The sequence below is a fragment of the Aphelocoma coerulescens genome, chromosome 3 (assembly GCF_041296385.1).
Source record: "Aphelocoma coerulescens isolate FSJ_1873_10779 chromosome 3, UR_Acoe_1.0, whole genome shotgun sequence".
Lineage (NCBI taxonomy): Eukaryota > Metazoa > Chordata > Aves > Passeriformes > Corvidae > Aphelocoma > Aphelocoma coerulescens.
Genome location: NC_091016.1, coordinates 125,202,701 through 125,215,256, shown reverse-complemented (window position 1 = coordinate 125,215,256; position 12,556 = coordinate 125,202,701). Strand labels below are relative to the sequence as shown.

General features: G+C 55.0%; 1 protein-coding gene across 2 annotated transcripts in view; it reads left to right on the top strand.

Moving 5' to 3' along the window:
- Nucleotides 1-11,895, top strand: part of SELENOI (selenoprotein I) — a 28,303-nt gene extending 16,408 nt beyond the window's left edge. The window contains exons 5-10 of one of the 2 annotated variants that reach the window (XM_069011902.1): nucleotides 765-1,027; nucleotides 2,857-2,965; nucleotides 4,413-4,461; nucleotides 4,854-5,034; nucleotides 5,838-6,020; nucleotides 7,768-11,895. In XM_069011902.1, coding sequence (XP_068868003.1) covers nucleotides 765-1,027; nucleotides 2,857-2,965; nucleotides 4,413-4,461; nucleotides 4,854-5,034; nucleotides 5,838-6,020; nucleotides 7,768-7,884 — 902 coding nt within the window. In that variant the 3' untranslated portion in view covers nucleotides 7,885-11,895. The remainder of the gene's footprint in view (nucleotides 1-764; nucleotides 1,028-2,856; nucleotides 2,966-4,412; nucleotides 4,462-4,853; nucleotides 5,035-5,837; nucleotides 6,021-7,767) is intronic. The other variant, XM_069011901.1, reaches the window with a different exon arrangement.
- Nucleotides 11,896-12,556: the final 661 nt, after the last annotated feature.

Sequence of the window (12,556 nt, the reverse complement as noted above, 5' to 3'; positions counted from 1 at the left end):
CTGGAGGATTGGGGTCACCCACTCGTGCTGTGGTTGTGTTGTCCCCTCTCTGAGCACACGGGAAGTGTTTGGTTCTGTGCTCTTGCCAGGAGCAGTTTCTGGGAGCTGCTTTGCAATGTGGAGAGAAGGAAGTTGTCCCAGAGCACCTGATGGGAAAGGAGGATACTGGAACTGACTTTGAGATGAACTGTCAAACTCTGTCTTGGGTCTGCTTTAAATAATCAGAGAATCCCAGAATGGCTTGGGTGGGAAGGGACCTGCAAAATCCTTTAGTTCCACCCCCTGCCACGGGCAGGGACACCTCCCACTGTCCCAGGCTGCTCCCAGCCCCAATGTCCAGCCTGGCCTTGGGCACTGCCAGGGATCCAGGGGCAGCCCCAGCTGCTCTGGGCACCCTGTGCCAGGGCCTGCCCACCCTCCCAGGGAACAATTCCTTCCCAATATCCCACCCAAATTCCCCCTTTTCCAGTTTGAAGCCATTCCCCCTGTCTTGTCCTGCCAGGCCCTTGTCCAAAGTCCCTCTCCAGCTCTCTTGGATCTCCTTTAGGCACTGGAAGAAGCTGCTTTAAGGAATATAAAGGAAATACAAGGAAATAAATATAATCTCATCCGACTGTTGCATTTTTCAGCCTCCCATGGAGCAGGGGGTGGGAAGCCCACTCCTTGATCGAGGATGGAGGTGGGGAAAGCAAGCCGCTGTTCCCTGGCCCATTGCTTTGTGTGGAGTGTCCAGGAAAGCTCCATGTTTCTTTCCCTCTCCCCAGACGGCGTTGATGGGAAGCAGGCACGCCGGACCAACTCCAGCACCCCCCTGGGAGAGCTCTTTGACCACGGCCTGGACAGCTGGGCCTGCGTGTACTTCGTGGTCACCGTGTACTCCACCTTCGGCCGGGGTTCCACCGGCGTCAGCGTCTTCGTCCTCTACCTCCTGCTGTGGGTGGTCTTGTTTTCCTTCATCCTCTCCCACTGGGAGAAGTATAACACAGGGATTCTCTTCCTGCCCTGGGGATATGACATCAGCCAGGTGGTGAGTACACGCCCTGAGGACCTGCTGGGTGCAGTGCTGCCCGCTGAGGGGTGTTCTGCTGTGGATCCAAAGCCTTGTAAATCATGGAATCAGTCCATGGAGATGGACTCTGCACGACAAACAAGGCTTGAAGGGTGGACATGGCCTTGGCTCTCCTCTCCCTGTTTCCTGCGTGCTCTGCCCACCGAAATTGTTGCTTTAGATAGTTCCCTGCATGATACCAGTGTGGGTAAATTGAAGCCTGGAAGTCTGGGCTGCCTTTTGGCACCACCAGGATTTGGGCCAAAAACTTACTAGAGGTAACTGGCTTGTTAATTGCTGTTCCTGGAGCAAAGATTCCTGGGGAGATGCCCTCGAGACCATGGTCCCTGGGCAGTGGGTGTTGAGACTAATGGTGATGGACCCCTTGGAGTGTTGGTGTGTCCATCCCTCCTTAAGGAATTCTCTGCAGGAAGCAATCCCTGAAGACAGCTGGGACCTGGGGATGAGGCAGCTCACCTGGATTGCTGGCAGTGCCTTCCTCCAGCCCAGGAGGGGCTTTGCTTGCTCCAAGCTTTGTCCAGCCTGGCCTTGGACACTTCCAGGGATGGGGGAGCCACAGCTTCTCTGGGCAACCACCCTCATTGTAAAAACGGCTTCTTCCTTATTATCTTATGTCAATTTATTTATCTTCTGGCTTGTCAGATGCTGGGTGGGAAATGCAACAAGTTGGAAGGAGAGTTCAATTAATGCAGCTGCATTAATTGGAATAATCATCTCTCCTACTAAAAGGAGACCAGAGCTGATCCCTGACTGTACTCTGATCCTTTCTCCTAAAATGTTGCTTAACCCAGGTCTTTGAGCTGCCTGCTGGAGAAAGGCAGGGGTGGAGGGCAGAGCTCCCCTGCAGCGTGTTCCACCCAGCTTCAGGGGACTATTAAAGCTGAAATAGCCCTGGTGAGCTTCTCTCCCTGTAATCCAGCAGCAGGATAAGGAAGAGTCCCCAAATGACCCCTCCAGGGTCACTGCAACTTGTGTAAAACCTGTGCTTTGGTCATCTCGAGAGTTCAAGGCTGTGGCAGGGCATCTGTCCTGCAGCTCCTGGTCATGTCCTTCTCATGGAATCACTGAGGTTGGAAAAACCCTCTGAGACCATCAAGTCTGGCCATGCCCTCAGCGCTGCCAAGGCCACCAATGATCCTTGAGATTTCACCACCTCCCTGGGCAGCCCCTGCCAAGGCCTGAGCACCCTTTCCATGCAGAAATTCCTGCTGATGACCACCCTGAGCCTGCCCTGGCCCAGCCTGAGGCCGTTCCCTCTCCTCCTGTCCCTGTTCCCTGGGAGCAGAGCCCGACCCCCCCCGGCTGCCCCCTCCTGTCAGGGACTTGTGCAGAGCCACAAGGTCCCCCTGGAGCCTCCTTTGCTCCAGGCTGAGCCCCTTTCCCAGCTCCCTCAGCCGCTCCTGCTGCTCCAGCCCCTTCCCAGCTCCGTTCCCTTCCCTGGACACGCTCCAGCCCCTCAGGGTCTCTCCTGTCAGGAGGGGCCCAGAGCTGCCCCCAGCACTGGAGGTGCCCCAGCAGTGCCAGCACAGGGGAGGGGCACTTCCCAATCCAATCCCTGCTTGGCAGCTCACGCTTCCTATGCCTGGTAATGTGGGGTATTTGTGGATTTGTTTTATTTTTCTCCTTCCTGCTGGTGGGTAGGACTGAACATGTCGTAGCTTAGAGCTGCCTGTCCCTGGAGCTGCCTGGCACACGTGTGGTGCTGCCAGCCCAGGTACTGCCAGCCAGGTCCTGCCAGCCTTGCCCATCACATTCCTCACCCCTGCTTATCCTGTGCTTTCTTTCAGACCATTTCAATTGTCTACATAGTGACAGCCTTTGTGGGAGTTGAGGCCTGGTATGCACCTTTCCTGTTTAATTTCTTATATAGAGACCTATTCACTGCAATGATTATTGGTAAGAAACTCCATGTTGAAGCCTGTCTTTTAAACTGCACCTTTTTCCCAAACCCCCTGCTAATGACCTGCTAACACTGCTCTGTTTGCTGCCCCAGGCTGTTGTTGAAGTGACTAATTGAGGCTGTTCTCACAGCCTGCTCTTTCCCAGGATTTCAAAACAGGGTTGTCTCCTGCAGAGTTATTTTGGAGAACTTAACTCTGCTCTGCCTGGGCTGACTTCACTCCAGGGAAGCTCAGTTTGTTTTCAGTGAGAGCCTGGGGATAAAACCAGTGTGATAAACCCAGAGTTTTCAGGGGATTAAGCCCATTGTGCAGGGGGTGGTGGGACCTGGTCCCCAGTGGAGCCTCCCCAGCCTTGGGCTGGTTTGGGGGGTCAGCACACTTCTGTTTTGCTGCTCTGGGGCTCTGTCTCACCCCGGAGCCCAAACACTGCGTGGGAGGGAAGTTGCAGCCATGGAGGGGGGTGGGAGCTCTGCTGTTTGGGGATCCTGCCCTCCATCCACCCACCTAAACATTACATCATCATCATCATAATAAAATAGAAATAAAGGCCCAGCCTTGCTCTCCCATGGTCAGTCAAAACAAGCCACTGCAAAGGGTTGAGCTGAGTTGATGTTGTTTAATGCCATTTTCCTAATTCACAAGTTCTGCTCAGTTTATTTTCTGTGTCCCTTCAGGTGTTCTTTGTAATGGCTTAATTTTGGGTTAATTGGTGTGTTAAATGTACTTCTGGCACTTTTATCGGGTGGATGTTCCCAGCTTTCCTTTGACAGCTGTGTGACTTAACGTGAATAATGAACTTGCTTTTCCTATATGAGAAACTGAGCCCAACTCCCACACGGGGGAGAGGAGCTGGGTTATTAAAGCAGGAATATTTCCAGCTCTGTTCACACACCTTCTGCTGGATAAACAGGGAAGGAGTTGTGCTGGTGGAATATCATGGACAGTGTTGATGGTTCTGACTGAGGTCAGGATTTTCCAGTTACTTGGGTGTTTTGTGTCATTTATCCAGTTAAATGACAACTTTTTGGCACTGTGGCCACTGGAAATGTTTGCACACAGCCAGAGAAACAGCAAATTGCCTTTATTGTGAAAACTCTTGTGCCCAGCCATGTCGTTTGAGGAGTGTGCACTCACCTCATGTCTCATTAGAGTTGTATTATAATTAAACTTTGTCACTGTTTAAAGCACAAAACCAGCTCCTTAATGCAGCCCTTTCAAATGGAAATGTCTTCAATTTACAGCAGACCTGAACTTTTAATTACAGCTCTTGGGCCTGACTTGGGAGCAGCTACTTCCAAGTGTGCTGAGCTATTCCTGGGGCACCCTTGGAGCTATATTTGGTGCAGGGAACTTAAAGCAGAGCCCAGCCAGAGCCTCCTGTTCGGGGTGCACAGGGCGTCCCCTCTGCCCCGGGGCGTTAACGCAGCGCTTTTCTCTTCCAGCCTGTGCCCTCACTGTGACCCTGCCCATGAGCCTGTACAACTTCTACAAGTGAGTTTGTAGAATCCCAGACTGGTTTGGGTTGGGAAGGGACCTGAAAGCTCATCCAGTGCCACCCCCTGCCATGGGCAGGGACACCTCCCACCGTCCCAGGCTGCTCCAAGCTCCAGTGTCCAGCCTGGCCTTGGGCACTGCCAGGGATCCAGGGGCAGCCCCAGCTGCTCTGGGCACCCTGTGCCAGGGCCTGCCCACCCTCCCAGGGAACAATTCCTTCCCAATATCCCATCTAACCCTGCCCTCTGGCAGTGGGAAGCCATTCCCTGTGTCCTGTCCCTCCAGTCACTCTCCAGCTCTCCTGGAGCCCCTTCAGGTACTTTACTACAGGCAGCACCAGGGATTTCTCGGTGATTCCATGTATTTTCATTTCTTTGCTTGTGTTTCAGGGCCCATAAAAATAACACCTTGAAGCACCACTCTGTGTATGAAATCCTGCTGCCCCTCGTGTCCCCGGTGTTGCTGTTCCTGCTCTGCACCACCTGGGTCTTCCTGTCCCCCACTGACATCCTGGAGGTCCAGCCCAGGCTCTTCTATTTCATGGTTGGAACAGCCTTCGCCAACATCTCTGTAAGAGCTTCTGCGTTATGCTTGAGGAACTGGAGAATTGGTTAAATTGAGTTTTCACATGTGCTGTGAGCAGCAAAGGGCTGATGGGAAAGGAGTTCCTGCCTCCTTCTGAGGATAAACTTAAAATGGGAGGACTAAATTTTTGGTCAAAATGTACTTTAGCTGCATAGTCGCAGAATCATGGAATAGTTAAGGTTAGAAAAGCCCTCTGAGACCACCGAGTCCAACTGTCCCCCAGCACTGCCAAGGTCACCCCTGCTCCATGTCCCCAAGTGCCACATACAGAGGGCTTTTAAATCCTTCTGGGGATGGGACTTCACCACTGCCCTGGGCCTGTTCCAATGTTTAACAACCCTTTCCATGCAGAAATTCCTGCTGGTGTCCACCCTCAGCCTCCCCTGGCCCAGCCTGAGGCCGTTCCCTCTCCTCCTGTCCCTGTTCCCTGGCAGCAGAGCCCGACCCCCCCGGCTGCCCCCTCCTGTCAGGGACTTGTGCAGAGCCACAAGGTCCCCCCTGAGCCTCCTTTGCTCCAGGCTGAGCCCCTTTCCCAGCTCCCTCAGCCGCTCCTGCTGCTCTGGCCCCTTCCCAGCTCCGTTCCCTTCCCTGGACACGCTCCAGCCCCTCAGGGTCTGTCCTGTCAGGAGGGGCCCAGAGCTGCCCCCAGCACTGGAGGTGCCCCAGCAGTGCCAGCACAGGGGACAGTGTGACAGATCACACGAGTGACCGTCCCCTCTGCTCTGGGGACAAACAGCTGTGGCTCCCACAGCCCACACCAGGCTCAGGCTCTGTCCCTGTCCCCTCAGTGCCAGCTGATCGTGTGCCAGATGAGCAGCACACGGTGCCAGCCCCTCAACTGGATGCTGCTCCCCATCGCGGCCGTGCTGCTCCTGGTGGTGTCCGGGCTGGCTCCCGGCAGCGAAACGCTCCTGCTGTACCTGCTGACCGCCTTCCTCACCCTGGCACACATCCACTACGGAGTGGTCGTGGTAGGTGACAGCTCCCGGGCTGGGCTGCAACTGGGGTGCTGCCGGTCGGGGCAGGGAATGCTCCGTGTAAAACCGGGAGCGTCGCTGGGAATGGCTCTGTGGTGCTGCCTGTGAACCTGTGGAATTTGGGCCGATTCCTTGTGAGAGGCTTGGGAAGGTTGCATGGGATTGAAAGGAATTGCACAGGATGTGACAGGGGCTGTCCTTCCCCTGGAGTGTGTCAGCCGACTTGGAAACCAAGCAGAAAATCCTGGAATGGTTTGGGTTGGGAGGGACCTCAAAGCCCATCCAGTGCCACCCCTGCCATGGGCAGGGACACCTCCCACTGTCCCAGGCTGCTCCCAGCCCCAATGTCCAACCTGGCCTTGGGCACTGCCAGGGATCCAGGGGCAGCCCCAGCTGCTCTGGGCACCCTGTGCCAGGGCCTGCCCACCCTCCCAGGGAACAATTCCTTCCCAATATCCCATCCAGCCCTGCCCTCTGGCACTGGGAAGCCATTCCCTGTGTCCTGTCCTTCCAGCCCTTGTCCCCAGTCCCTCTCCAGCTCTCCTGGAGCCCCTTTAGGCCCCACAAGGGGCTCTGAGCTCTCCCACTGAGGTCTCCCAGGTGCTGGGAGAGCCAGGCTGGAGTGGGGATGTTCCTGCTGGGGAAACTGGGAACACAGCAGCTCCAGGGCCTCCCCCTGCAAGGGCTGTGCACAGATCCAGGGATTGGTTTCCTCCTCTTGCTCTGCCTAGCTCCCAGAGTTCTGATTATGACAGAAAACAAACTTGGAGAATCCCAGAGTCCCGCTGGGAATGCCCTGGGAAGCTGCTGAGGAAGGAGGACAAGGAACCACATGTCCCAGCTGAACTGGGGGCACCCTCCTTGGGAAGCCCCTTCCCCTGGGAGCCCCAGTTCTACCCTGGAGCCTACGGAGTCGAGTCCCAGCTGTAATTACAGCCAAGGAGTAATAGCCAGGTTGCCTTGTCTTTCCAATTAGTGTAATGAGGCTTCTCTGCAAGAAGGATTTGAATTGCTAAGAAGCTTAAATAAATTTGGTCTTGGAATCACAGCTGGAGATGGGGCTGAGCGGGTGGTGTAATCCTCCTGCCCATCCCCTCCCTGGAGATTCCCAGTGCTCTGCTCCTCTCTGCTCCCTCTTTCCCTCCCTCTGGCTTTCCAAGGGCCCATCTGTGCCAACTCCTCTTCCAGGAGGAAAGTCGCTTTGAGCTGAAGAGCCTTTAAAGGCTTTGGGATTGGGGCATAATCCCAAACTGCTCTGAATTTGGGAAGAATGATTAGGAATAAAGCCTCTGCCCTGACTCTGTCAAGCTCAGCCTCTTTTTGCAGGAAGTAAATTATCCAGCTCCCACTTTGAATGAATTCAGGAATACTTTATATAGATATCTGCGATGATCAAAATAATTTAAACAAAATAATAAAGGAGGAGGGTAAAATCCTGCAGGCCTGGGCTCAGCACTCCCAACTCCTGCTTCTGAGAAGGGCAAGAACAGAGGTGAGCCTGCTCCCAGGGAGTCCAGGCTGCTGTTTGGGAAGGGAGCAGGGCTGCTCCCTGTGGAGCCAGTGCCTGGGGACAGGGGACACGGCCTGTGGGCAGGGGTGGCGTGGGCCAAGTGGGTGGCAGGGGCTTGGTGGGAACAGGGTGCAGGCGTGGGGCTCTGCCCTCTCCCCTGCTCATGCCTGGGAGCTGGGATAACCCCCCGGGATCTGGGATAACCCAGTCCCATGTCTGCCTCGTCCCCAGGTGAGCCAGCTGAGCAGGCACTTCAACATCCGGCCCTTCTCCCTACGGAAGCCCACTCCGGACTGACTGGGAGCAGAGGAGGAGAAAATCGGCCTGCGGGCTGCAGAAGGACTGTAAATACCTGCTGCAAATACCTGTAAATACTTCAGCCATCACCACAGATCCAAACTATCCTCTGGACAGGGCCAAGGACACGCGGGATCCGCTGCAGCCGGGGTGGGGCTGGGCCAGGGTGGCTCCTGCTGCTCTTCCATCCCTGCAAGCTTCGGGTTTTGGGTGGAACTGGAGGAGGAGGAGCCTTTCAGGTCACTGTTACTGTACCTTAGACCAGCTGAATGTTCCCAGAGAAGCCTCCGACTCCAGCCCTTGCTCAGGGAAAGCTGCTTGGGGATGCAAATGCTTTACCTGAGCAAAGCCCCTTGGCCTGCCACCAAAACCAACAGAGCTGATTCCTCCGAGGGCAAGGGGACGTCCTGGTGGTCGGGGGAGTTCCTGGCTGTCCCCAGTCCTGCTGTCTGGACAGCCCCTGAGCTGGGCTGGTACTTTGGGAGCAGATGGTGACAGTTCTCCTACATTCTGTCCTGCCTTCCTGCTTTTGGGCAAATACTTGCTAGCACCTTTGTTGTTTGGGGTTTTTTTTTGTTTTGTTTTTGTTTTTTTTTTTAAGGGGGGAAAAAAAAGGACAAGACACTCAAAACTCATAGTTCAATCCTAATTGTGGGGCTTGGAAAATCAGGGCTCAATTTCCTGTAGGAATGGGAATGTGGCTTCTGCACATTGTGTGGTACCTGGGACCACATCTCGACATGTTCCTGTGTGTCCATGTGTGTTCCCAGTCTGGGCACAGGGTCTGGGCTACGGAAGGTGGCTGAGACCACAGAGCCAAGCTCTCCCCAGTCCTACCAGCATGGATTTGCTGCTGTGGGTTGGCTCCGTGGGTCCTTTCCTGCTGCCTGAGCCCCTTCTATACAGCCAGGAACAGCCTGGCCCTTCCCAGCAGCGATTCCACCACTGGGAGAAGCGCCTGGAGCCCCGTGTTGGTCGTGTGTGCAGCTTCAGGAAGCTCCCAGGGGTGTGTGGTGGGAACCTTTCCAGATCTCCCTCTCTTTGTCCCCAGCGGCCGCGTGTCTCATCCAGGCATCTCTTTGTTTGCTGTCCACTTGTCAAAGATGTGTTGGCGTTGATTTTATTTTTTAATTTGTTTTTATAATTGAGTGGGGTGGTGAAGACTGAATGCTGATTTTCCTTTCTGTTGGCTTGATTCAATGAAGACCTGTGCTTGAATGAAGAGTGTAGCTTAAAGCCAGGCTCTGGAAAGGCTGCATCCGGAAGCGAACAAGCACAGCCGATCGTGCAGGTGGAACTACCATGGGAACAAAGTCCTTCCGACACTGATTGTTGTGCAACGTGGGGCATCACAGCTTGGTCAGAGCAATTTCCTTCTGCAGGGGAAGCCTCCTCCTGCTCTGGGAAACCTTCAACGTGTAACTGCTATTTAATGCTTTTTCTTTTGGAAATTGGAATCACTGTCATGCCGACGACGAGACTGGGAACCCTGAGGTTGAGCTCGTGAGTCTGTGGGTTGCTTGGTCAGCCCCTGGGCAGCTCGTGGTCAGCCCTTGGTCAGCCCCATGTCCAGTACAGCCTGTGAGGAATAAACTGGGCCCTTCCCAGGGCTGCCATCCGTCGCGGGAGGCTCCGCATTGCCGCGTGCTCACGTGTCCATGTGGCTGCGGCAGGGCTGGGAGAGGGGGTGGATGGTTTTCAGAGTTTATTTAATAAAGTAGCTTCCTCCAATCCATTTTACTGATGTTGTACAGCAAAAAAAAAAACCCTCCATGGACAAATGACTTGTGCTGCACCTGAATTTTTGACTCCTGCTATTTCATGAAATAGAATTATGGAGATAAATTTAAGTCCTGCTCACGCAGAAATTAGAGGGAATCTTCAACTGGGACAAAACTTCCTGTGGGACTTGTTCAGATAGCAGAGCTGGGCTGGCAACACTGAAAAATGTGGATGTTGGATGATTTTCTGTCTAGTTTTGTGTTTGCCCAATCAGAGAAGAACTGAGCTGTTCCCTCAGGCTTCCAGCTGAACTCTGGGCTCCCAAGCCTGGCACTTGCCTTGTCCTCTGTCTTCCCATGGGAATCACTGGCCCCTGAGGACTGGGATGCTGCTGAGGCTGGGAGGAGTTGTCTAAGCTTGAGTCTTGGTGTGTAGGGAAAACATCCCTCTCCGAAACTGGAACTGCTTCCTCTGCACAGGCTTTATCGTGGGGGATTTGTGGCTCTTTGATGCCTTAATTTTTTGCACCTTGAAAGTAGAAGAAATCTCCTTAAATCAGTGCTGGGATTTGGGCTGGCTTGTCCCTGGTGGGGACAGGAAGGGAGCAGAGCCAATCCCAGTGCCCAGGCAGCTGCTGGGGAGGGGGATTCTCCTTGGAGTCTTAGAAATCCAATGATTACTGCTCCTGGATTCTGAGAGGGGAATGGAAGCAAAGGGAGAGACCAAACCCTGTGTGGTGGCTGAGAACCAGCCCTTCTATTGCCCACCATGGGTTTAGGTCTTAAGAATTAAAGTGTTCCTGGGTAACAGCCCCTGAGGAGGATGTTCTGTGGTGGTGGTCACTGGCTGGGCTTTGTCCTTCCCATGGGATGTTCTCCTGGGCATGGAGAGGGCAGGTCCTGGCTCCTCAGCTCCTCCTGCCTGGTGCCTGAGAGCTGGTCTGTGTTGTCTCTTCTTCCAGGGATGGTGTTAGGTCAGGTTGCTCCAAGCCTGGGACACTTCCAGGGATGCAGGGGCAGCCCCAGCTGCTCTGGGCACCCTGTGCCCGGGCCTGCCCACCCTCCCAGGGAACAATTCCTTCCCAATATCCCATCCAGCCCTGCCCTCTGGCAGTGGGAAGCCATTCCCTGTGTCCTGTCCCTCCAGGCCCTCTCCATCTCTCCTGGAGCCCCTGGTTGGTCACGGTGGGGTTTGGCAGCTGCCTCTCATCATAACCATCATCCACCCGCCCCAAGGCTTTGCCAGAGCCAAGAGCAGCGTGCTGGAAGTGGGAGCTCCCGAGGCTCTGGGAACATCTTTAAGCTCCTTAAATAGAGCTCGCCTGGTGTCACCTCCTAGCCCGTCAAGGACCTGCAGCTTGGAGTCAGAGCTGGTTTGATCTTGGCTCCAGTGAGGCCCCCCAGCTCTTCTCTGAGAGCATCCGTGCCTGCTTCTGGTAGAGCTGGAAAGTCCCTAGGGACGCGGTGCTTTTGGAAACCAGCCTTGGCTCCTCCTGATTTTGCTCACCTCTACCTCTGAGCTGTGTCAAAGCAGTGGCTGAGGTGACGCAGAGGCTGCCCTTGGTGGCACAGGGACAGGACGAGATTAAACAGCCTCAAGCTGTGCCACAGGAGGTTTAGGTTGGACACTGGGAACAATTCCTTTATGGAAAGGGCTGTCCAGCCCTGGCACAGCTGCCCAGGGCAGGGGTGGAGTCCCCATCCTTGGAGGGATTTAAAAGCTATGAGGATGTGGCACTTGGGGACATGGGACAGCACTTTGGTCTTGGTAGTGCTGGGAATGGTTGGACTCTATGGGCTCAGAGGGCTTTTCCACCCCCGATGATTCCATGGTGACAATGGGAGCTATGCTGACCTCTTTGCTTGTGGAAAAGACCCTCTGGCCCATCCAGGTGTGGTCATACCTGGCTGGAGAAGTCCCTAGGTTGGTCTCCAAGGAAGTGGCTGGGCCATCCCTGCCCCCAGAGCAGAGGTTCTCAGGGTAGTTCCCTGCTCACCTCCCAAGGTGCCGATGGCCTCAGCCTGCAGCACCCGCGGAGCCCTTTTGGTCAGAGCTGATCGGAGACCTCAAAATCCACCCCATCCCTCCCTGCCAGCAGGGACACAGCCCTGGTCCTGTCCCTCGGGCTGAAGGGGACACTGATCCTGGCAGTGGCCCACACTGAGGTGCTGTGATCCCAGGGGCCCTGATGGCTTTCCCAGAGTCCAGAATCTGGGGCTTCAGGTACTGCAGTGGGTGTGAATTCCAGTCTGTTCAATGCTATTGCAGAAATATTTATTGTGTTTAAGCCAAACAAAAAACTAATAAAGTTCAGTAAGGAATAAAATTTTCCACACCTTTTACAGGTGTTTGTCTTTTCTTTCTGCTGAACATGGTGAGGAGGAAAAGGTGGAGCAGGGAATGGGCTGGAGGGCAGCGGGCAGAGATGGATTCATCAAATGACACAGTGGTTTGGGTGGGAAGGGATGCTCAAGACCATCTCATTCCATGGGCAGGGACACTTCCACTATCCCAGGGTGCTCCAAGCCCTGTCCAGCCTGGCCTTGGACACTGCCAGGGATCCAGGGGCAGCCCCAGCTGCTCTGGGCACCCTGTGCCAGGGCCTGCCCACCCTCCCAGGGAACAATTCCTTCCCAGTATCCCATCCAGCCCTGCCCTCTGGCACTGGGAATCCATTCCCTGTGTCCTGTCCCTCCATCCCTTGTCCCAAGTCCCTCTGCAGCTCTCCTGGAGCCCCTTTAGGCCCCGGAAAGGTCTCTACAGATCCTTCTCTTCTCCAGGTGAGCACATCCTCAGCTCTCCCAGCCTGGCTGCAGAGCAGAGGGGCTCCAGCCCTTGGAACACATCTCCAAGGACGTGGGGGAGCAGCCACAGCTGGGCTGGGGAGCGTCCGAGCAGCACGAGGGACACCGGTGACAGCAGTGACGGGGCATGCGGGTGAAGCTGTCCCAGCAGCAGTGGAGGAGGCTGCAGGCTGGTGGCAAACCTCGAGCAGAGCGCA